The 24785-nt window shown below is 41.0% G+C and overlaps 1 protein-coding gene across 5 annotated transcripts in view; it reads right to left on the bottom strand.

Moving 5' to 3' along the window:
• VMP1 (vacuole membrane protein 1) overlaps positions 1–24785 on the bottom strand; it is a 64315-nt gene that overhangs the window by 5099 nt on the left and 34431 nt on the right. For all 5 annotated transcript variants that reach the window (XM_035343150.1, XM_035343152.1, XM_035343154.1 and 2 more), the window contains 3 exons: positions 14283–14363; positions 10568–10684; positions 8062–8123 (listed from right to left, as the gene is read on the bottom strand). In XM_035343150.1, the coding sequence (XP_035199041.1) occupies positions 8062–8123; positions 10568–10684; positions 14283–14363 (260 nt within the window). The remainder of the gene's footprint in view (positions 1–8061; positions 8124–10567; positions 10685–14282; positions 14364–24785) is intronic.

The following is a 24785-nucleotide window of genomic DNA, read 5'->3' as shown; positions in this document are numbered from 1 at the left end:
AACTTAACACACAACAGAACTCAGCCCATCCACGCTTTGCAGTCTCTATCTGCCAAAACAAAACACCCCCAGAAAAGAACCACACCATCCCTGCAAAAACCTAGGTCCTAGTGAGCTGCTGTGGGACCTCACCTTGAAGCAAAAAAAGTCATTCACTAGAAAAAGTTACTCAGCCAGAGGTTGTCTGCCAAGCAACGAACGCCCTTCCCGATCTGCTCTCTGCTCGTCACACAACTTGCAGCTACCAGCGAGGTGGCTGCGCTGCTGCTGAGCTCCGGCCCTCCAGCACAGTGCAGCTGAAGAACAAAGGCTGGCCACAGCTTTGCCAAAAGATTCAGGAAAAAAAAAAAAATGATTTTTTTTTTTTTTTGAGAAAACAAAACTTTGAAGATATTTTGATTCATTACTAATGTTAGGAAAAGTTAACATTTTTAAGCACTCAGCTCACAATTCGTTTTAACTCACGCTCATTCTCTGGTACAATTAAATGTTTCACAAGGAATCGAAACTTAAAACAGACTTCAAAAATCGCCCTTGTCTTTGTCAGAGCTTAAATACATCAAAATCACAACATTTTAGTAAAAAAGATTGATTGCAATCTAATGCCAGCAAGAACTCTGCTTTCACTGCTGAAGCCTGCTTTCAGATGCATTACCTGGTGCTCGTAACTGAACAGAGGGATCTGCTCCTCCTCTGCCCTCGTTATTGTTAATTAAGAGCCACGATTTCTATCTAAATTGTCATATAGTTTTCCACAAATAGAACAAACCTGCACAGCTATTCGAAGCCCCACACTACACAGAGTCAGCAAAGTTGTTCCAGGATTTGTTTAAAAACACACCAAGCGTGTGTTCTGACAGCATTAGCCCTAAAACTTATCCCAGTAACAGCAAAGCTGTTTTCTGTAGCACTCTGCAATTCGGTAATTTGCTTTTAGATTTAAAAGAAGGACTGACAGTATTTGAACCGCAAAGGCACGAATCGGCAGGAAAGATTTTTAGGAAACTTCTTTTTTGTAACAGTTTGTTGAAGGAATTTTCTCAAACGCACGTGGACTAAGCACCGAATCCAGCGGAACAAATATTCTCCCTATGCTAGATTAACAAAATTATCAAATCCTTCAGTACCCCAGTCAACTGTTTTACCAATATGAAAACTAAACCAATTTAACCATAGTATGTGCGCTTTTGAAAGGCAAATTTATCATCTTAAGAGATGGTAAGGGCTACAGGTTATTTCCCAGCTAACAAATTTCACAGTTTGAATGTACAAATAATTACAGGCTGCACTAAATACTGAAGCACAGGTCTGCATCTGAACGCCCCAGTTGTGAATCACTTCCCACTGCTAACATTTCACAAAATAATCAATTTACAGTTGAGGATACAGAGTTTCCAGCTCCAAAACCCCCCGCACATGTGCGTGTTTGCCCACTTTTCCAGAGAGAAATGTTAGAAGCAGCAAGTGCTTTAAGAAACCCCCCAGGTTGCCATGGGAGACCCCCAGTTTAGGAACAGGAATATGGTGGGTTTGTGCTGGTTTGTGCTGCTTTGTTTTAAATGTTAATAAAAGTTTCATTTGTAAGAGACAGCAAGTGATTAAGCAGCTGATTAATTTTAAGCAGTTCCTAAACTCCACTTAGTTTGATTGAAATTAAAGCTGTCCGTAAGACCGTCAGTGGCATTCGGTTCTTAAATGTTTACTCTGTTCAGCAGCTCACGGGAGCGACTGGGATCAGTCCCTCGGTTCTGATGACCAAGACACATTGAGCTCTGCTCCTGTGAAATCATGGCAATCCCTTTTTATCACGGCAATGATCTGAAGGGAAGTCGGAACCGTAAGCAGTGAATCGATGGCACACACGAGCCATTGGGCTCCGGGGCCGAAACACACGGCCGCGCTGCTTGGGAAGGTGATGCGGCCTTGAGTCACAGCCCCGTCTCGTAGATGAGCTCCCTAATATCCACAGCTTCATTTGGAAAAAACGTTTCACTTCACACGGGGACTGATTTTGTCGGGCTCTCTGGCTGCCAAGCACAGTCCAGACCGCCAGGGTCTGGGGGACACGCTGTCACTCCCCTTTTGCTAAAGTTCAGCTATTTGGGCTCGGCCAGCTACAGAAAAACATCCTCTTAGGAAATGCCGGCGCTCCGATTCAGAATGAAGACAACAGTGAAGAATTTTTAAATAACAGCAAAGCAAACCAAGAGGAAAATTTCATTGTGTGTTTTGTCAGCACAGCCCCGCGCACATTCGCTATCTCATCCTGCTGTCCGGGAGCGAGCATGGCCTGAGGCCAGAGATTATCTCCTGCTACAAAAGGGAGTTCAGTGGCGCTGAAGAATGCGATGAACTGAAGGAGGGAGTGTGCTGGGATGAAGTCGTCCCTTTCAGAACCTCCCAACTTTGTTTTTTTTAAGCAGTATTTATTTAAATGGGAGCAGCTATTGACAGCCAGGCCAGGGGACCGAGCACAGGCTCGCACCTTTGAGCGGCTAACAACAGTTACATGCAAAACAGCAACAAGCACCGCACCGAGCAGCCATTCCTCCCACACTGTGGGGTCTGCGTTCGATTCACACTTCTGCGCTCCCCGTAAGAACACGGCTAAACTCCATCCTGTAAGCAGCACGGCATTAGTAGGAGGCCCCGTGTTTGGTTATCTCAGCTACCCGTCCCCCAAAAGAAACTCAAAGTTTTGCTCCAGCACCATCAACTTCTTTAACAGTTTTATAAAGCCTTGAAAAAGAGATTCCAGTGGAAATATTTTGGTGCCACCGGACGAGTACAAAGCTGATTAGTTTGCATACTGCTTGCTCTCTGAATAGAGCACCTTTCTTCCTGAGAGTTATCTGAACCTGCAATGGTTAATTTTTTTCCAGACAGTGATCTAAACAGGCTTAACGGTTAGTATTTTAATGAGCTGTCATTTCCTGTGCTGATAAAGATTCTCACAGTATTTAAACCATCCATTTCCCTGAGGCTCAGCCAATACCAGGACCCTGCTGCCGTGACTCAGAACGGACCTCAGCCTCCCAGCCTGACTCAGCCGTGACAGATTACGCTGCAGCGAGTCTGGCCGGGCTCCCAAGGTGCCTGTGGCTCAAAGAGAGCATTCACAGCAAACCTGGGCTCCAAAACCAGAGGGAGTAAGCGCAGCTCCGGCGTCCCCCACTGCCGCTTGGCCTTCAGAGCATTTGGTGAAAGCTCGGTGTGAGCAGCCGCAGAAAGTCCATCTCCTTTATGGCCAGGATCAGCAGAGACCCTGAGGGTTAAGTGGCTGCCTGGCAGATTCACTTGGTTTTACAAGATGAGGAAAGAAAATATCTGACTTGAAGATTACTAAGCTAGAATTGTTGCCCGTTTGACGTCATTCCTACCTGGCGCTGTGCTCCAATACCCACGTTAACCAAGCCGCCTGCAAAGCATTTTTCTTGGGACATTCTGTTACGCTAAGGCCAATGCTCTCAGAAATAGGAATTGCAACATCTCTGACCTGGTGGTTCTTAACTCTGCTCCACATTGCTCTTTGTAAGGAAACTTCTCTGCATTTTAAAGACAGAGCACGATTTTGGTACACACAAGTTATAAAAAAAAAGCTTGCTTGTTCAGAGTTAAACCCTACAAGCCTTTTGCAAATAAACTTTTTATAATTCTGCTGTGATCCACTGGAAGGTTTTCAACACCAAGGCTACTCAAATTTCATTCACATCTGCGTCCCTTTCAAGACGCTGAAGCCTTTGTTGTGCAGAGCGGATCTATTGTGCACGGTGGAGTAGGAGGGCACGGTCCCACAGGTTTCCGATATACCTGTGGGAGGGGAGCCAGTGATTTATGGTACCAAAGCATCAGGTGTGTTGTAATGAGCTTCCAAAAGCATTTATCTCAGGAGATTTTAAAGTCACTGCTCACTTATCCACGTGCTCAGCCGTTTCAGGGTGCTTTCAATTGATTTCTGCTACAGAGGTCTGAGTTCAGACGCTGATTGGAAACTATTTCCAAATACCCTTGAATGAAAACAGGATACGGTCACCGGCTATGGACTTTAGGGCACAGATGCAAAACAAAGGTCCCCAAAGCAGAAGGTGTGGCTGGCAGAGCAGGCCTGACCCCTTCGCTGCTGCTGGTGGAAAGCAGAGCGGTGTGAGGCCCTGGAGGTCACCTGGCGGGGCCGTGCTCCGCGGTCAAACCCTGCTGAAGGCCCCCAGAAGGCAGAGGAACTGCACGGCACGCTCCAAATCAGGAACAGGACTCGTTCCACCCGAGGACATTTTATTTCTGGTGCAGCCCTTTATTACTGCAGCTACTTGCTTATGTTCTAAAGAAATAACCTAAACCTATACTTTTTTTCCTTCAAGAATTGTGTACATCTTGAAGCAAAGTTTCCAGTTATGCCAGTTGCCATAATTCCACTCGTACTCCTTTCCTAAAAGGAACATCGTGCTCCTTGCAAGAATCAGCTGAGATTAAGCTGCGAAGCAAAGAATTACGGCACAACAAATAGAAGCAGACTGGTTTGTAAAGGCAAGGGTTCAAGTGCCTGTTACCAAAAAACTGTTTTGCTTTAAGACATGCAATTATTCAAACTGGCAGGCGTAACTGGGAAGCACTAAAATTTGTTCCAGAAAAACACCAGATTAAGAAGCCTTTCAGTACCACTGATATTCTGGGCAGCTTTTCAGGTGCAAGCTTGTTGAATTAGAGCTCCCAGCGTTAACAGGGCTTACATGCCTCGTCCCTACAGGCACTAAAATTAACGTCGAAATCCGTGGACGTTCACCATTTTATGTTTTTTACAGAATATTTTTTTGCATTTCACTGCCTTGTATTAAACTTCAAATTAGTTTGACGACTCCGTTCATTAACTCATTGACTAAATTAAATTCTATTTGTCTTAAAATTTGCAAAACATCATTTGCTACGGGCAGCAGCTCCCTTCTGCTCCAAGACCTGCCCGCTGCAGCCCAGGACCGCTTATCGCGCCTCCCCGAGGAGCTGCCCCAGGCCCTGTCAGGGTGCTCAGCAGGGAGCTCTGCCCGCGGGCTGTGACTGTCCCAGAGGAGATGCAGCCACACCACTTGCCACTGAGGTTCAGCTCCTTCCGAGGTGGAGGCCACTGGGTGCCTACTGCTATATAAAACACATTTCTGAATTTTTTAGATTTTTTTCCCAAGTTCCACAACGATGAGCTCGTTTTCACCAAATACGATCAGACCGCGCTTGGATTTAAAAGATTAAATTTTTCTCATTCTAACACTTGCCCCAAATTGATGGCAGACGGTGGTGGGGATGGTATGCGTGGTGTGAGCTTTGAGTACTGCTGCTTTAGGAGTTTTCTGGGAATTCTTCGTGTGCATTTGAAACTACCACTTCAAAGAAAATATGTTCGTGCTTAAAAGCAACGCGCTTGGTTTGCCTTCATAAACAATCCCACAGTTGTAGGTAAAGAACAAATTAAATGGAAATCTTTAAGAGATGGAAGAAAACCCACAACACAAATGATAATTAAGCATTTTAAATGAGCTCAGCATCCAAGTATTTTCCATGGATGATCAATAAGTGATGAGAATGCAAGACAGAGCTCTTACACGCCATCCTTCCTCACACAGAGCTCATGAAAGTAATACAGCTTGGGAGAAAACACGATCCTCTTTGAGCATTTTTGACAGCAATAACACAACTTTAGACTATTACTGGTAGAACAGGTTGATAATTACTGGCCTCAGGTAGGCAACCAGGATCTTTGGCTCAGCTTCGATTGCAGGACTCCTGCTAGCTTCGCTTTCTGAACCCCTTCCATGCCCCCTTCCCCTCAGCCAGCACTGACCCTGCTCTGTAACACAGCTTGCTGCAGCACAGCTGCTGCTTGCCTTGCTGCTGCCACCACCCACCCTTCCTATCACTTTTTTATACTGGATAATGCAAATATTTTATTTTTTTCCCTTTTTTTTTTTTAAAACAGCTTCTTGAATTCATGCCCCTTTATTTCCCTTTTCTTTCTATATTTCATTTATATATTTTCTGATCCTTTTGTACGAAGGCCTAGACAAAGATGTAAAATCAAATCACGCTGAATTATACCAAAACACTCAGCTTCCAGTAACAAACGCAGACAACTGTTGAGCTCCAGGCAAGGTCTACAGGTAAAGAAATCATTTTTGCTTTTTGACTAGGAATCACAGTTATCGAGAAATTCTCTCTAGCTTATAAAATCAGATGTTCTCAGAATCCACCTCATATCTCAACTTAATCTTCTGTCTAGATGCGAGCTGTCCCACACATTAATATAGTCGTCATTATTAAGTATCATGCTCAGACATTTCCCAGTGTGTAAAGCAATGTCTCAGGCAAAGAAGGTCTCAAGTCATATTGTTGGATAGAATTTGATTAAAATTAAGTTACTAACCATTAAATAGATCTATATTTTAATTTAGTTTAATGCAAGCTATTGTTTAACATATTTTATACTCCACTCTAGGAAGAAATTGATGAGGTAATGCTAGCAGACAGACTGGGAGAAGTCAAGGGTACCGGGACATTCCAAAAATCTTACTGTCTCTCGAGAACATTTTTTAACTCTGACATCAACCATCTAATAAAATCGGAATCCAGCAGAGGTCTTGTGAATGCATTCAATGTAGTTGGAGGCAAAATTATCTCCAAGACAGATGAAGTAGGAAAAAACTACTAGTTTTGGCTCAAAGATCTGCAGGATAAGAAAACCTTGGAAATATACCTAGCTTAGTAGCAGTGTTGATTAAAATTGTGTAGAAAATTGTACGGTGGGATTAATACTGAGAAAATCTAACTAATGATTGTTGAAATTAGACACATTTCTCTTGTTTTCTTCTTTAAAATATTGAAAGCAACACATTGATTTGGATGTTTGTTACAAAGCAGACACCCAATCAGAAGATCAGGAAGTAATAAAGGCAGGATTTGTTTCACTAGTAAACGACCCTAGAACGTTTATTTTAACGGTCCTTTTTCTTTGCATAGCATTACTACTTCAAGTCTACATATTTTAAAAGCAATTATTTCCAGACACACCTCTCCTGAAAGTGTTCTTGAGGAGTATGGCTTTTTTTAAAAAAAAATTAAACACGGCTATTAAAGTTTGGGTAGCAAAATATCAGTCAGTTTGCCCCACATGACAAGTGAAAGACCTTGGAAAAGGAAGAACTCCTTTAGGATTTATTTGGGATACCCATATTAGGTTAAAAAATATTATTGAGGTCTAATTTGTCGGATTACCAGGCTTTAAATGGTAACACATCAACAATGGATTTGCAAAGGTGCACAGAATGGGATGACTGAGCAAGTAGATGAGGCAGAAGTCTGGCACTTCAGTCATCAGGCAAGCCCATGAAGGCAACATCTAATATCTTGTTTTAATATTGATATATTTAAGCAGAAACACAGCTAACATCAGCTTAATCTTGTTTGAAACTGAGATTTTCGCTTAAATAAAAAATAGTAATCAATTACTAAAGAACTCCAGGAAAAAAAAAAAAGAGCTTTCTCAAAATAGGCACAGCTCACCCATGAAAATGCTCATTTCTCCTACAAAAAGTGAAGTTTAACAGACTGGAGATATAATATTACATCAACTTTTCAGCCTGACGTTTTATGAGAAAATATTTCATATAAGGCAATTCTAATTATGTGAGATGTTTATCATCATTTTGAGACACTGCAAACATCACAACAGTCCTTTCAGTTTTTGTCATGGGATCCCAACACAACACTGAAGTCAAAAAAAAAAACAACCAGTGCATTTGTACTCAGAAAAGTGTAGCAAGCTACAATTAATTGCTCTATCCTATTTGGGGGTGAAAGTTAAATGCAGATAGCAGATATTCAGGCCAGCTGACCTTCAGTGCTATTTTGTTTCTTGAAGCCTTTCAGGTGAGGAATGAAGTTGCAAATAAGACCTGAGCTAGCAGTTAGCCAAAGGTGGCACTTAGAGGCAAAGCACATTTTTCAGCACATCTGATTTAGCTCCTCCAGTATTTTTCCACTTAATGAGCGAAGGTATTACGGTGTTAAAGAATTACTCACCCGATGAGGGACACCATCTGCTCCACTATATGTTTGCTGAATGTTATAATAACGAAAAGTTTCTGTAGGAAGGAAAACATCAGTTAGAGAAATGTTTGATCAAAGGGGAAGGAAGCAAAGACAACGGTGTACGACAATTTATGTTCCTTTCCAATCCAACTGCTTCTCCAGCGCTTAGTTTTCCCTTCACTTTTCTGTTTTTCAGTACTCTTTTCAAGAATAGGCAGAAGAAAGGAAATGTATTTATTATTCTATTTCCTCATAGATCTCATTTCTTGCAATGTTTTTGTAGCCTGTGCTACTAACCATTCGCATCCTCCCCAAACTTAAATTCCCAGAAGCTCAAGGTCACTTTACTCCGTCAACAATGTTTTAATGGAAAAACAGCCAGCACTGTGCAGAAAAATTCACATCCCACTACACAAACACACGGACTTAAAGATCACAGAGCTGAAAAGATGATAGCGCCCTTGTTCACGTGCTTCAGAGAGAAGCAAAACAAAGAAACACCTAGTGAAGAACAAGTAAGAGCCATGGGGTACCTGCAGAGAAGACCAACTTCAGGGAAGACAGAGAATCCATTGCATTAGAGAATGATAATTTAAAACAGAATAATTTCAGTAAAGACAATTCTGTAACACCTGGCTTATTTTCCATAGAGTCCAAGTGTCCATAATTTTACCTCTCCCTTCTCTTCTGTCATGTTAATTTTTTTTTTAAATAGCTTTTGCCAATTCCTTGCGTCACATTCAATAGTTTGTTTGTTTGCAAAGAGCGAGCAAGACTAGGTCTAGATGTACATATACACACAAACAGTTCCCACGGTCTCCTTAAATGAATTTAAGCATGATCTAATGAGAATGCATTCACTAGTACGGAACTAAGGGATGTGATAACTATACAAAATGATTTGGTGGTCCAGAGGAAAAGACTAGTTAAAAGCAGCTCCAGGATGGCCACTGCAGAGTCAGTTACTTCCTGTCTAGAGAAACGTTTCATTAAAAACTTGTTTTGTGACTGTTACATTTCCTAAATTCCAAATTGCAGCAAGATCACTGAAAAAAAAAAAAAAAAAAAAAAAAAAAAATCAAGGCTATTGCACAAGAGTATACTTGAAATACAACAACACAGAAAACAGAATTCTAATAGCTAAACATATTACAAAATACGCTGATTTACCAACAGTGCAAGACACTGGATTTTTTTTTTCAATCTTACATTTTATCTGGGTGTAGAACACGAAGTTCCATAGCAAACAATCTCCTATCTAAACAAGGCAAATAAAACTAAAGGAATATCCTACAAGTACTATTTCTCTTCTCTGTTGCCAGAACAAATTCTAACAGCACACAAGTTTAAAAGCAGAAAAATTCAGGGAACACAAAAGGAAGTGTAGAGAAGAAGTGTTGCTTTCACAGTAAGTGAAAAAATATTCAGATCTATTTGTTACCTTCTGTTTAAAGACTATGCAAAGTAAAATAACCATTTACAAAAAAATGGGAACAAAAAAGGGGTGGGGACTGAAGTCTTGTTCAGGGCAAAAGGAAGATATTTTTTAGCAGCTTGATGAGGGTACTAGACAATTTTATACTACTAAGCTTCTGCTATTTTAACGTAGTGACAGCAAAGATTTCCAAGCAACAAACCTACAGGCATTGCACGGTCCTATGAAGATATTTTAAGAAAGCCCCAGCTGAAAGCTCGGTCTCTAACCCTTACTGTATCATGAATTATATCACTCTACTTGTACTAACCATGCTGCCAGCAATTAACAACCGTCAGGGAATCAATACTTCATCTTTTATTTGACAAAATGGTGACACATTTTAAAAGCAAGGCTCAACAGTTTTTTTTGAGCTACTTGGGATTCTGACTGCCAAATTAAGAATATCCGGTAAGACTCTGAGTTAGCAAGAAAAATCAAACAGGCCCTCTCTGAAATCAGGCCCTTTCACAATAACACGGACTGAATAGACCAGAAATCACTAACCACGCCTGAAAATTGCAGACATCACTCCCAAAAACATACCCTTGGAGTGCCTTCTGCAGGGAGCAGGGCCTGGAAGGAGCACGGCTCTCTCTATACATTCAGCTGAGGGAGCGTTTAAAAGTGCCACTTAACTGGTAAAGGCCAGTTGCAGTGCTCTTTGAAACGAGTATTTGTTACCAAAAAGGCAAGTTCATTATGAGTACGAAGTCCTTTCAGTCTGGTAAAAACCGTAGGTAAATAACTTGGCTAACCACCAATTTCCTGAGTGGTGTAGGCAGCGAGCTCATTAGTTTGTAGCTATAAATTATTCAGTTGCCTCAGTTTTGAGTGAAGGAGCCTAGCAGATCCTTTATTGTAAATCCTCCACACCAAATTAATTTCCATTACTTCAGGTCAGGAAAGGAGACTCCAGAATTCATTACGGAGTAACACAGTGTAACAGGCAAAAAAAAACCAAAAAAACAAAAAAAGAAGTCTTCAGCCCGGAGCCCTACGGGAGCTGTAGAATCTACTTGCCTGGATGTGCATTTTAATTACTGCTTTCCCAATTAGGGTGGCACCAAAGAAGGTCCAGAAGGGAACCAGAAAGTGTCCACATGTTATCCCGGCCAGGTCAAACAGAGGGTTTGGAATCTGTAAAGTGCAAGGGAAAAAAGCCCATGAGTTGCAGTATTTAACTCAGAAGAACAGGAATACTACAGACTTTGAAAAATGTACATTTTCCCCTTCTTCAACTTAATCCAAAACTCTTGTGTTTTAATACTTACCAAAGCATTAAAGTTACACCATATAACTTAAGTCTTGGAGACTTAATGAGACAGTGTCCCAGACAATTCCACTGACTGTCCCTCCTTACCCCCGACTTTAAAACAGCTAGCAAAGTTTTCCATATGAAATGCACAGAAACCACAGTAAAGCCATTTTGAGTGATCTATCAAATTTTCTCACTGACAAGCACATCACTCCTGGAAGCCAGTGTTTAAAATCATCTCCAGTGATTCCCATCTGAGAAAGTACATTAAAAACTGGCATTTATGGTCATATGTATCCAGTTTAAAAGCACTGATTAAATTTTATTAAGCATATGCATTTCATTTAAAATTAGAAGGTTTTTTTTATTATTGTTAAATCCTTGGCTTGACATTTGGTATTGTGATACTATCTGTAAAATATTTTTGAAGTTAAACCAAGAAAGCCTCCAGATCCCAACCTTTCACACTCAGTACAAGGGCTCATGGCCTGAATAAAGGAAACATGCCCCGTGTGTTTACAGTAGCAGTGCATCATCTAATATCCTGCAGCACTTGTGTTGTTTTGTTACACAAACAGGGAGTGTAGATATCTAAGGCTATAAAAAATAATAACTTTGACTGACTGAATGGAAATCTGAAATCTGCGAGAAAGCTTACGAGGGTTATACTTAGCTGTTATAGACTAGCAATTCAAATTTATGAGCACCCACAACACCACCTGCATAGGAAGAAATCTGAAACGGTCTCTAACCATGCCCCGAAACAGTCTCTAACCATGCCCCACTGCAGCTAAAGTGATCCTGTACCTCTGACAGCTGTCTTCGGCATAGGAGGCTGGTAAATTATTTACTTATGCCAGAACCAGATAATTTTGATCTCCTGAGCCAAGCCTGGTCTAGGTCTCCGGTAAGTTCTTTGTTGGTTGGTTTAGCTTTTTTTTGGTACGTTCCCAGCACCTTTTAATTACTGCTTTACTCTCACCACAGAGGGAGCAGCATGCTTTAGGTACAGGTAACTGTGGATATCACCAACACGTTAAACATAGCGCAGTAAAAAACTACTTAACAAGTCCACATTAGAGTGTATCAGCAGGTCAGTGAGGTTTTCTCTTTGTTTGCTTTAAAAAAAACAAGAACACCACACGTGTGCAGCACAGAGCTGCCAGAAATGCCCAGAGACGGGAGGGCAAAGTCTCCCAAATCACAGCAAGGATCTCTGCCTCGCTCTGCTCCTTCCCCACAGCTGCCTTTACACGGGAATTAGGCTCGAGACAATAACACAGTTTTCTTATTGCCACTAAGCATTACGTTCAGGTGATTTCACTGGATAAATCCACAAAGCTTGAAGTTCAATCTGAGTTTTCACGTTGCATTTAGAAGCCATCACTTGACAGATGGTAGCATGCAGCTAGGGCAGCCATTACATTGGCACTTCCCAAGCAAGTTCCCCTCGCTTTCGCTAGTCACAGAAATACTTCCAGCTAAGATACCGTTTAAAATCCAGAAGTAAGAGGACAACGATAAGGGGGTAGGAAAGGAGACACCTTCTAGCACAAGGAGAAGCAGCAACAAGCAAGAAGAGCCCTGAAAAAGTCCAGAAGCTGGTGGGGAAACGCACAAAGGCGAGCAGCACACGTGGGAGGTGCCTTCATCCTCTACAGGTGCAACAGAAAGGGACAGCTTTGAATCCCTGTGCTTGTTTCAGTGCCTCTCCCACACTTTACCTCACCCTTTTTGCTGCTACTCTGCATTTATTCTGTAACCACATTGACAAATCCTCAGGTGCGTTGCGGTGGATCCGTGATTCCCCATCCCTCCCGACCCACGGCAGCCTGTGTAAGCAAAAGGAAGCTGGAGCTCAGAGCTCACCGAAGAACACTGCATCAAGTAGGGAAGAAGTTAAGCAAACACTTAAATATTACTAAGCAGGAACTATGAGGAGCTTACACATCACCTCTCACGTCTAGCAACTCCCTTCTCACGTTCCCTACTAGCTCACATTTCACCTTGTCCAGCTACTCCACTAACTCATCCCTGCCGTCCCGAAGCTGTTCTCATTACACAAGACAGACCAAACAGCCCGTGCCACGAGCGATGTCTCACAAGATGGTGACTAGAGAACAATGAGTCAGAGCCAGCGAAGGAGCAGTCTCAGAGCTTACTGGATGGAAAGATTTAAAGAACAGCTTGTAACCTACGTCCCCACTCTAAACAATAAGACAGTTCAAAAGATTCGTAAACAGAGGTTGTGTGCCAGCAGCTGCAATCAGCTTAATTCTTTCCAGCTAACACAGGTTACTTGCATTTGAGCAAATAGTTAACATTGTCATCTCTACAATTTAGGAAACTAAGAGGGACAAGTGTGGAATTAATACCTCATCAGCTGAGCAGCTGGCTAACGGTTGTGGTTATTCCAGAAGAATGGGATCACAGAGGACCTGCAATCCCCCCCCCTTACTGTAATCATGTCTCTGTGCATTTGGGTGTGGGAGGGAAGAGCAAGGCACATCATTCCTACCAGTTTTCATCAAGCTTCCAGGGAGAGGTTTAAACCTCAACCGGTTTGGTATGTTCATACTCCAAAAGAACAGTATTAGCCTACTTAAAACACTAAAATAGCCTCAGAGGAGATGCTCACACCACATCTGTCTTAGGAAAAAAAACCTACAAGTAGTCTGCAGCTCGGATAGCCGCGACTGAAATGCTCTCCTGCATTCTGCTCTCCCTGGTTCCTAGTAACCCAAAGACACCTCCTGAGCAGATTTAGGACCATTAGGGATGAATACGCTGGTCAGGCTATGTACAGGTAGTTTTTCACTCTTCAGTTTGTGTGTATCTTTGAATCTGGAAATGTCAAGCACTGTAAGATACGGGGCACACACGTCTGAAGAAATAACACAGCTCCAGAGGTTAAGCACCTAGCTCTTACTGTACCCTGCCAGGTAACAATCTGGACTGGGAAAGTCACAAAAGGATAGCTGTCAGGGGAGCTAGGGCATACAATCTGACCTGCCAAACACCCACTAACAGAGCAGCGAGCATCTGCCTCTGTTAGAGAAGACATGGCCTCAAAGTAATGCCAGGAGCATCCCTTGTCTGAAACAGAGCAATTCCTAAAACTGAACAAGTTTCTAATGTCTCTATCTTTCAAAATAAAGCCACCCAAGAACTCAAGGGAACCCTCTTGCACAGTAGCACAAGTAGTACTATTCTAAAGTCACTATTTTTCAAGGAGAATGAGTGTCAAGAAGCCCAAGGGTAAAGCTGATGGAAGGGATAACAACTGTTAGCTGTGCATTTATGCAGAATTCCCTCGGTTTGGTACTAATCTAGCACTGGAGTTTCTCCATGCTATTGTACTTGCCAGTACCACAACCATCCCACATCCCTAAGCACCAGAAAACACAGAAATAACAAACAAGATGTGAAGATTCATATGGACTCGAACAAACCAACCCCCAGTTCACAGCATGAACTTACCGAAGCACAGGCCAAAATGCCGAAGAACCCGACTTTCTGCACCAGGTTCTGGACAGCCAGTTTAGCCCGGGAAGCAAAATCCTGCCAACAAGAAAACAAAGTCATTAACAAGGCAAAACCCCAGATGAACACACCTCAGTGTATGTGCTTGCAGTGTCCTCCATGCTTTGGGATTTTCCGATTTGCAGTTGGATGAATTTTCGCAACAACAAAGTTAATTTGAAGTTCGGGGCTCAGAGGGAAGAAAGAGAAATTGAAGATGCTTGTTGTGAAAATCTGACCACTCACGTGTACTGAGTTTTTAGCTTTCCTTTGGTTCTTCAAAACTCTGCAAGTGGCACTAAGCTCAGTGAAACAGGTTTCTAGTACTTCTTTCTACGTATCTCTGAATTGCCAATGCCACTATTACCTTATTCCTTAAGCAAGGAGAGGGAATAAATTCCTTTAATACCATCTACAATTATAAAAACACAAAGACAGGAGAAAATATCCCATTACCTGTTTGCAAACCCAGCTTCTTTTTCAGAATAGCTAATTCTAGGTTCTCTCTAAAACAGGTCTGTAAAGTTCATTGAATCTGTAGAGCTAAACCTAGACTACTTGAAAAGAAACAGAGCTGGCTGATCATAGAACATTTGAGCTATTCTTTATGAAGCTTTAAAAAGCAATTATTGAAAATGATTAAAAATCTACTAAGATGTAACAAAAACCTGATTTTCCAGGAACAATATTCAGTGATTTGCATTTGGTACAGAACTGTTAAGATAAATTTAAGAAGGAAATAACATTAATCAGTAATTAATGCACGATAACTACAAGATAATCCAGAAGAACTCAATTTATGCAATTTTGTTACAATTCTGTTGAAACCATCATTACTCCATACCAGTGCAAGTAAATTACAATTACTTCACATTCTTATTAAATTCTAATCTACAGAACTGACGTAACTTTTTATGCCAGATTTAAAAAATCTGTGATAAGGCCATTTGCTATGAATTGACACTCTGTTCAAGTGGTAACTATTCATCATTTCAAAGCTTTAAAAATAGTTAAATTCTTAAATTAAAAACAATTATTAATATCAAAAGAATTATATTATTTATAGCTCATATTTGAACAAAAAACAAATTAAATACTGCAACTTAAAGAAAAAAGCCAAATAAATGAGACTTCCTACATGTTCCATTGGGACATTTTTAACCTCAGGAGAATACAAAAGGCTTTTGGAATATCCTCCAAGGGGCAAATTTGCTGTCTTCAGCCAGGAGTAATAACTTGGGATTACACGATCCAGCTCATGAACGTCTTATTGCAAAATGGAAGGCAATGAAATATTTACACTGTGTCAAAAACCAGTTCCTGATATTATTCTGTTTAACTTCTAGGATATGTGCAGGATGCATGAATAACCAGAACCAGCTCCGGGGGGGGCTGATACCAACCTCTTGAGCTTCTGTTGGTACAGGCAGGTCTAGGGGGTGCCTGCCTGAGAGAAGTAGCTTTAATGCTTTTCAGTTAAGAGTGCATTTTTGCAAAAATTGTCATTTGTACCAAAAAATGATAGCTTAGCAGTGAGCTAAATCCAAAGATCTTGCAACATCAAGGGCAGTTCCTTCCCAGACTAAAATTCCCTCATCGTTATTTTCAAGTTTGTAAATAAAAACCACAGCAAGCTAAAATACGAGCAGATACGGGTCAGCAGCAATACACACGCTCAGTCCCACTGAGGATTTAGGACACAAGCTGAAAAGGATGCAAGGATGTGATCACAGAGCCCTCAATAAAGGCAATTAAACGTGGCACATGAAGGGGGTAGCAGGGATTCTAATTCCTAACTCAGTGCAAAAGCAGAAATACGTTTTTTGTTTCTCTGCTATTTAGTTTAAAACGTCATGCTTCAGTATACTTTTTCAGTACCACTGTCCTTTCAATGGCAGATTTTTTTCTTTACAAAGAGTAACTGAAAAAGCAGTGCCATCTCTGTAGGGATTTCATAAGATGTCTCCCCCGTGCTAACAGGGCTGAATGTGACCATGGGAGTTTCAGTTCCTACTTTTTTCACCATTTCACAATGCTCATGGGATTAGAGCAACATTTGCACTTCTACAAGCCCATCTAAAAATTTTCACAGCTCTACAAATCTTCCAATAAAGTATATTTAAAACAATACAATCCAATTATTCAGATACATCCAGGATATACTTAAAAGAAGCAGTTTCTGGTCTAAATTTAACATATTTACCCATTAAGGACTATATTGCTAGGACTGTTGTATTAATGCTCACAGGCTGGAACTGGAAAGGAACTCTCTCACAAGTTAACGCTGGCAGTGCAGATGGGTTAATAAACTATTTATTATTACAATTATATATAGATTGTATTTACCTAGCGAAAGCACAACACATTTTTCATCACATTTCTTAAAAATAAACAGCTTCCCTCACGAGATTTCTAGGCTAGTGCAAAATCAAGGCTGCCTTAAACTTTTATCTCCACCAAAACAATTTTTGCTTTGAAACCAATTATGAAAGTGTTGAAAAAAGCCTAACAAGTTTGTCTCAAAAAATATTGCAGACATTTTTCACAACTTATGAATTATTTTATTTAAGTTTTTACCCAGATTATTTCTTCAAGGATTTTTTTTGCATTCGTTGTATTACTAAGTACTCCATGGAAAGCACAGCTACTGCACTTAAAACTTCAGTGGGAAACATCAAATTTGCCTTCCTTTTTCAAACTTTCCAAATAAGCCAAAAGAGATAACTTTAGGAATTTTTTTTCTTATTTCCCATGATCTAATGTAATCACAGATAGAAATCATTTGCATGGCAATATACACAGCAGGGTTACAACAGACATATAGATGTTGCAGTCTCTAGCCTTACTTTAATGTAAACGAGTTAAGAAATAGTACTCTTTGCTTGCTTCCTTAAATTTCATTTGTCAAATCTTTGCAACATCTGCAATAATAAAAACCCTTAAAAGTTTCATTTCTCAGAGAATACAATCATCAGTTTCACAACTTTTACCTATTTCACAATATTGTTTTTTCTGTTTTAAATCCTGCATAGGGAATCATCTTTTCTCCGATTTTTTAGAAATTAAAGCAAAACAACTTTCATAACTTACTGCTTTTAAAAAAAATTAGAAAGACATAAAAGATCAGCTACTTACAGGCAAAACATATTCCCCCAAAATTAAAGTATCTAGACTGGACTCGACTCTCAGCTAATATGATTCATTCGCTACAACATTTCAGGATACTTTTGCTCACTATGTTCCTTTCAAAGATGATTTGTTCTTTTTTTTGGTTTGGAAATAGATTTCCTGTGACTGCTGCAATACAGGCAAAGGAAGGTTAAATGATTAAACATTACTTCATTGGGTTAATCATCAGATCTCAAGAACTGGAATGGAAATAAGAGGCATAAAAAGGTCAGTGCTGAAATACTGATTCACAAGTCTCAGCTGGCGGCTTGAGGAAGCTTGCTTCATATCTGCCTTTAGTAAAATGGCACATTTTATTGATAACAGCATTTCATTACTGTGTTAGAGAAGCAAAAAAAAAACCTCTCCTAAACCTAAAGGGATCTAGTAAAGAGAAATTACATGTTTTGCTGCTAAGTAAGGCTTACCACAACGTTCCTCCTTTAAATGTGCATTGTGATGCAGCTTTGAGTAGAGCCATAGTCCTCCAGTATGGACTGTATACCCCCAGAAATCAGTCCTGCTTCTGCAAAGAGTGATCGGACACTCTTGTTTTAGCTACAAGGCTTCACCCCATTTTTCTATTTTATCTTGCTTCCATTTGTAATTTAAATCTCTATTTCTTCTTTCTACCTTCACTGTAAAATAAAATGCACAAGCTTTTCTGTATTTCAGTGATGATTGTTTCACTGGATTTAGTTAACAAGCTCTAGCAGATTTTTTATTATTATTATTTTCCTTTTATAACACTGCTACAGTATCAGAACACAGAGTGGTCACAATTTACTGCTCACAGAAGTTACTCCCTTGAAAGCCTGTGCGGAGGGGCCTAGAACAATTATGCAATACAACAGCTTATTTTCTAACATGAAGTTGCAATAAGTTGTTAGGAGCATCAAGAAAGCTGTGAGTCCCTATCACAAGCCAACCTTCCTGGACAACAGCTGTCAGCCTCTGAAAGAGGCAATCCAGAGCGAGTTTGATTTGAGGTCCAGAAGAACATTTCACTATCCATTTTTTTCTGCTATAAATACATTAAATACTTTACAAACATCTCGATAATCACGCTATATCCACCAATATACCAATGAGGAGGCCAGTAAGGGATGGGGAAGTAGCATTATAAGAACGACACTAAAATCCATCACAATCTCACAGCCCAAGTATTCTCTACTAGTACGAGCAGTGCCTTAACACAGGACTGAGGAAAATCAGCGATGCCAGTGTGACTGCAACTGCTGAAGTAGGATATTAATTACCTTGCCTTAAATGGCAGCCTTAAGAAGTCCAAAACAGATTTGTGGAAGGTTTGGGATGGCTTATGCAGGATTTGCTATTCTAACAAAAAAATAAAATGATGAATTAACATCAAAATGATACCAAGACGGAGAAACAGGGATCCGAAGTGAATGTGTTGCACCTCGATGGAACAGGCCCACTGCAAACAATGAGAACAGCAAAGGTGCTGCAGAGATGGGCATTTATCCTGGTGCCAGCAGACTCCCCTCATGCGAAGGCTCAACTTGCACGTGAGGAAGAAGTGGACAATCCCTCAGCATTTGAGCCTAATCCATATTATGGACATAGCATTTTTCTTACCAGAAATGAAGCTTAATTATACAAATAATCTTCAGAGGAGAACATTTTTCTCCAAAGATTGAAGACAATCTGAGATGGTAGCTGCACATGTTATTAAAATTATAAATTCCTTAACATTTAAAAAGCTGCCTGCAAAGACAGTGCTCCTTTTTATGTAAAAATCCGAGTTATGTTAAAAATGAGCTGCACAGTATTTTGTTTCTTCTGGCTTTCTATTACAACACAATGGAATCAAACACAACTTATGGGAGAATGACCATTTGTGGTTAGGCAATGAATTCTAGAATTTCAGAGGACTGGGAAGAATTATTAACTCATTGAAATAACGTATTAACTGCAGAAGAGCAGTTTTAAAGCAGGCAGATAGCTACCTATGGGCTGAGAGGTTACACCACACATCCCTGCTAAGGAGCAGCTCAGCAGCTGTGTTATCAACACAGTAACCTGCAGTTAGGACGAAGGGAACAGAGACCAAGATACAGTTGATAGCCAGTGCCTATCGCTGCAAATAGCTCATTACTCAGTGACCAAAGAAACCATTCCATACGTCTCCTGCAAGACATCAAAGGTGACAGATCTGAGTAAGGCTCCAGTCAGCTGCCAAGAGGAATATTCTGACAGCGGTGCGCGGCGGTACTGATCTCCCGCTCCCTCAGCTGCGGTGACTCTCAACGTCTGAACGTGTCTGGGAAGGGCTGCGGTCCTGAGCCTCCGCTCTAGCTTTCCTCAAAAATACTTCCAGGTTAATGCAAGTAAGGGGCAAACTAAAAAGGGGATATTTCCGTCTTGATACCTGGAGAGAAAAGGGTGTGAGAGGCAAGGTTTAAAGTTACTTATCACCAGAAACTCTGGGAAAGAAAGAAAGAAAGGCCCTATACATTGGAAAACGAGCTGCCAAAACACGAAGTTAAAGGTTTTCAAGAATTATTTAAAGCAGCAAAGGGAAGGTGGCAAAGCAAGCACTCAAGTTTGATAAAAGGTATTTATATGTGACAGGCATGGGACAGACATCCCATGGTAGGAGGAAGGGCTCGAATTCTAAGCTTGAGAAAATAAATACAAATAAACTACTTCACAAGACAACTTTTTTTCTGAGACACTGAATTCTGGACAAGGAATGGTGTAATCACCTGGGTGAGTTACAAGAGAAATACACGCCCAAGTTGCAGATGAAAACACAGTTTCAGAAATTACAGTAGGAAGTAGGATGAACAGCAATGAAACAGGGACCTCGACTTCGCAGGCTTTACTGAAGCACTAAGGAAAGACAAAGAGAGCAGTACCTACAAAACTTCTTCAGACCTTTGGTATGGGCATTTTAATGACTTGATGAGATTTCAAAGCATTATTCAGAATATTTGTATGCAAGGATGAGTAGGTACTGTATACAAATCCCAAGGGAAACAAATACACGGGTGAATTCCTCTACTGGCCTTTGCTGGGACAAGGACACTGAACACACACTGTTGAGGCAAATACACAGATCGACTTCCACATCTGCTTGTATTCAAATTCTTGAGGATGTTTGGATGTTAAGAGGGTGACGTTGCCATCAGTGGCAGTTTGAAGGAAGAGGAAGAATGTCATTTGTCTTATCATGTGTGTCCTATAGAGCAGTAGTAGCCATTTACCCCATCCAGTGCCACCTCCCCGCTCCAATCCTCATGCCAGGTCAGTGCAGTAGTGTGAAGCTACACGTCCCCTGGGACACTTCAGTTTTGTAGTGGAGCATGAAATAAAAAATCTGTTCTTTCTTTGTATGCTGAAGAGCTACTTTCTATTGGCATCTTGTAGGAGATACAGCAGCAAATAGATCCTGGAACCCTTTTTGTGGAAGCCAGTTGTCAGTTTAGCATGTCAGGGAAGTGGCAAAGCCATTAGGACAGTCCAGCATTAGAACAGAATACCCAGACAGGTTGTGCCGTCTCCAGCCTTGGAGGTTTTCAAGACCAGACTTGCTAAGGCCCGAGGAACCTGACCTTATCTCGTAGCTGACCCTGCTTGGAGCAAAATTTGGACTAAGACTGCCTCAGGTCCCTTTCAGGACGAATTCTTCCATGATTCCAGAACGAGATATGAGCAGCCACCTCCAGAGGGAAGAATGAAGCAGAAGAACATCCTATCACTCTGGTTCCCACACATCACACGTTGACCTCTGTGGCCTTTGCTTCTACAGTTGAAAGTGTGTGCTGGCAGTGCCTCCACCAACGTACTGGCTGCCTAAAATACCACTGCAGCTGCACAGTGAGCGCTCGTTTATCTCAGGGCTGCAACTGCAGTTAGCCATTGCAGCCACAGGTCTGCTGAGCTACTTACAGTAGCACGATGTGTACAGTGCCATGCCAGGATGTTGTCATTTAAAAAAAAAAAAAAAAGTATTTTAAATTATAAAATCCTATTATTATATATATATAAATTTGTTTTTGGTGGGGATTCAGGCATTGCAAAAAAGGACACAGGATGGCTAGAATTAAGCAAGTTACTTTACTTCAGCCATCATCACCAAGAAAGGAAGCAACTTTTGATAACCAGACAAACAGACTGACCTTTCCAATCCCTTACAAAGCAAAGCTGAAGTCACCAAAGTCACTCAAAAAACCCTATACTCTTCCCCCATAGGGAATTTAGAAATAAGTTAAGGAAGAAAGCCCATGCACAGAAAAAAAAACATTTGTATAATAAAAGTGAGCACTTCTATACACAGCTGACAAATCCTTTTGCACTTGCAAGTCTTCGTACTCAACAGATGTGCAGAGCTAAGCATACCTCTCGCTCGTTCACCCTGGGAAGTAGCTGAGGTTCCCAGACAGCTCAGAGAAGTGGTCTGCATACCAGACTCTTGTACAACACAGATATTTAAACAGTGTCTGCAGCAGGAAAAAAAAAAGGTTGCTGTATTCTTATGATACCATAATTAATTTGTATCAGTTATTGAAGGCTCTCCATGAAAAAAATATTTTTGAAGCAGCTTATCTGACCCCACCTTCCGATTGAAAATCAGAAAATTAAGAACCCAATCTTTAACTTATTCTTTGAAATATTTCTAGGCCAACTGTGTTGTAGGGGCTACTTTCCCAGCACTGTATTACAGCTGCCTATCTGTCCATATAAAGTTATAAAAACTATGTATAACCATGAAATTATAGAAATTGTGACTAACTTGGATGGTTCAGAAGAGCCCTATGCAGTGATGTGACAAGAACACCCCAGCTTTCCTCCCTAGAAAACATGGAGACAACTAATTTTATTTTTCCCCCCTCAGATCCAAACCTCCCATAAAGCCTCACCGAAGCTGTAGAGGTTTATTGAGCAGCTGCTGCTTTTTCTGTACGGATCTGTACGGAGAAAAGCCCATATGACTCTGAAAGAGTGAAAAATAGCTGGCCAGGACTAGTTTGTTCCCTTCGAAAGTTGTATGAACCATCGCCAACCTGGGGGAACAAGGCATGCAAACCCAATGGCAGAGTGCTTCTCCCCACTCCACAGCTGCAGTACAAAAGCTGCATGCAAGACTTCCAATAAACGTGGTGATAATCTGTATTAAAACGTTATTTTCTACTGCAAAGCGAGGTATTTGTTGCTGTAGAAATTCCTCTGAGCTAACAGCCTCAAACCAAGTGAAAATATTACCAAGTAATCCAGATTTCTTCAGTGGTTTGACTGTTACTGATTTATGTACTTTCACACTAAACATTAAAAAGACAGAGGGCCCTGTACGAGTTTTAGCTAACAGAAGCATCACAAAGAGCAGCTCAGAGAAGAACGTGGAAAAAAATCATCTCTAGATTACCATTAGCAAACCCTCATTGCTGTTTTTTCCTTATCTGTAAGCAGGTGTGCAAATGAATAGAACAATGCAGGCACAAGGCTGCCCTATTTTCTTGCCAGTGTCCAAAGAAATCCAGCAAGGAGGTGGCTTACACATTTGTTACTCATAGCTCCTATTGTCTACCCTGTGCCTATCTTAACTCTTTGCTACCCCTTTTCTGAGGAAGTTCCTGGGAACAACAGTTCCCTTATTTGAAGCTTTCATTGACCCGTTCCAAAGGTTATCTCAACTCACTAATTTTGGTGAACAATTTAAAACAAAGCCAATGCCTGATATACTCACAGTTCATTGTATTTTCTGTGAAAAAAGACACCACATTTTGCTATTAGCTTACTGCTACCAGTCTGCTATCTCACTCTCAAACCACAGCATTCATACGAAGTTTCTAGAGCGAAGCTTCAAGCTTTGATTAGTTTTGAGTTTACATTTAATTATGGGCCAAGATAAAAGGAGGGAGAGACCTCCCGAACGTGTATTAACAAAAGCGCACAGCGAACGGCAGGAACGCCCGGTGTGCAGACAAGCCTCCTGGTGGCCACCCATCAGGCAGCCTAGACCAAACACCGAACTCCTCCTTGTACGGCACAATTAATAAAGAGAGGAAGCTGATGAGGAAAGGGGGTGACTGGAAGAATGAGCAAGACAAATTATGAGCGGAATTTGATGTTGGGTTTAAACAAGTTATTTCTGGGAAAGAAAAAAAAGAAGTCGATGTTTTCCAGTTATTGTATGTGACTTTACCACTTCCATTTTTATCATAACTGCTTTATAAAAGCCTGCTTGTGGTCTGCTCTAACTTCTTTTTTCTTCTGAAGAATACCCTGAAAACCTTTTGATTAAACCAGCCAGCAGCCAGGGAATCCTTTTCAGGCAGGAACTTACCAGACACTAATTGTTAGTTTAATCATGGGAGAGATCCATTTTTAATTTGGCGATCTAACTTTACGCTGCTAATTAAGTAACATTTTGCTTATTAGCTGAACCTAATCATTCCATTTCAGTGAAGTCACAGTGTCGTGTCAGAACACAGAGCTGGGTTCTCCCAGTAACCATGGCTGGGTGTGGTAGCCTACTTTGTTCTGCTTCTGCAAAGAGAAACCCCGCATTAGGACGTGGAAAAGCAATCCAGCTCAAGGCACAAGACCTTTCAGAAATGCTGGGAAGATGGGTTTAGCATGTGTCTAACTGTCACTATCGCAAAGTTCATCAGTTTAACTCCTTGCAGACAAGAAGCCGACTCTCCGAGCAGGAAGTTGTTCGGTGGAACTCCTGACGCAATGCAAACCGAAGCAGTTGCAGCTTAGTTTAATACAAACCCTCTTGAGTCCACGTTGACAAATTCTTTAACAAGCCCTGTGGTTACAGGGAAGCTGGTTTCAGTCTGAGTCACTCCTGTTCAAACAGTTTACTGGAAATGGAGGGGAGGGGGAATTTTCAGAGAAGTCATGTGATGGCCAGACAAACCACAACCAGTAAAGGTTCAGTGGAGTCAAAAACAGGTCCCAGCAACAACCGGCATTCAGTGTGCAGATGGCACTCAATCATTTACAACCGAGCCCTGCTGCATCTCAGCACTTCCATGGATTTAACCCTTTTTCACCTTTGTATTCCTTCAAAGGCAGGACACAGTTTGGGAAGTAAAACAGCAGCAACTGATAGTAACACAGGCAACTAGAAAATATTTTCACATGGAGATCTGGCTGCAGCGATCCTGCACAGAAGCAAAGCCTGAAGTGAAAATCATTAGTTCTTCAAAATATGCTACTTAATGAATCCAAACACTTCCAGTCATTAAGGCTTAGATATACAGCAGTGATACTGGTACATTTCTCCTCTTAGCAAAGCGCACCATGACACTGCACGGG

The sequence above is a fragment of the Oxyura jamaicensis genome, chromosome 19 (genome assembly GCF_011077185.1).
Source record: "Oxyura jamaicensis isolate SHBP4307 breed ruddy duck chromosome 19, BPBGC_Ojam_1.0, whole genome shotgun sequence".
NCBI lineage: Eukaryota > Metazoa > Chordata > Aves > Anseriformes > Anatidae > Oxyura > Oxyura jamaicensis.
The sequence above is the reverse complement of the archived record's forward strand: the minus strand, read 5'-3'. Positions and strand labels throughout refer to the sequence as shown.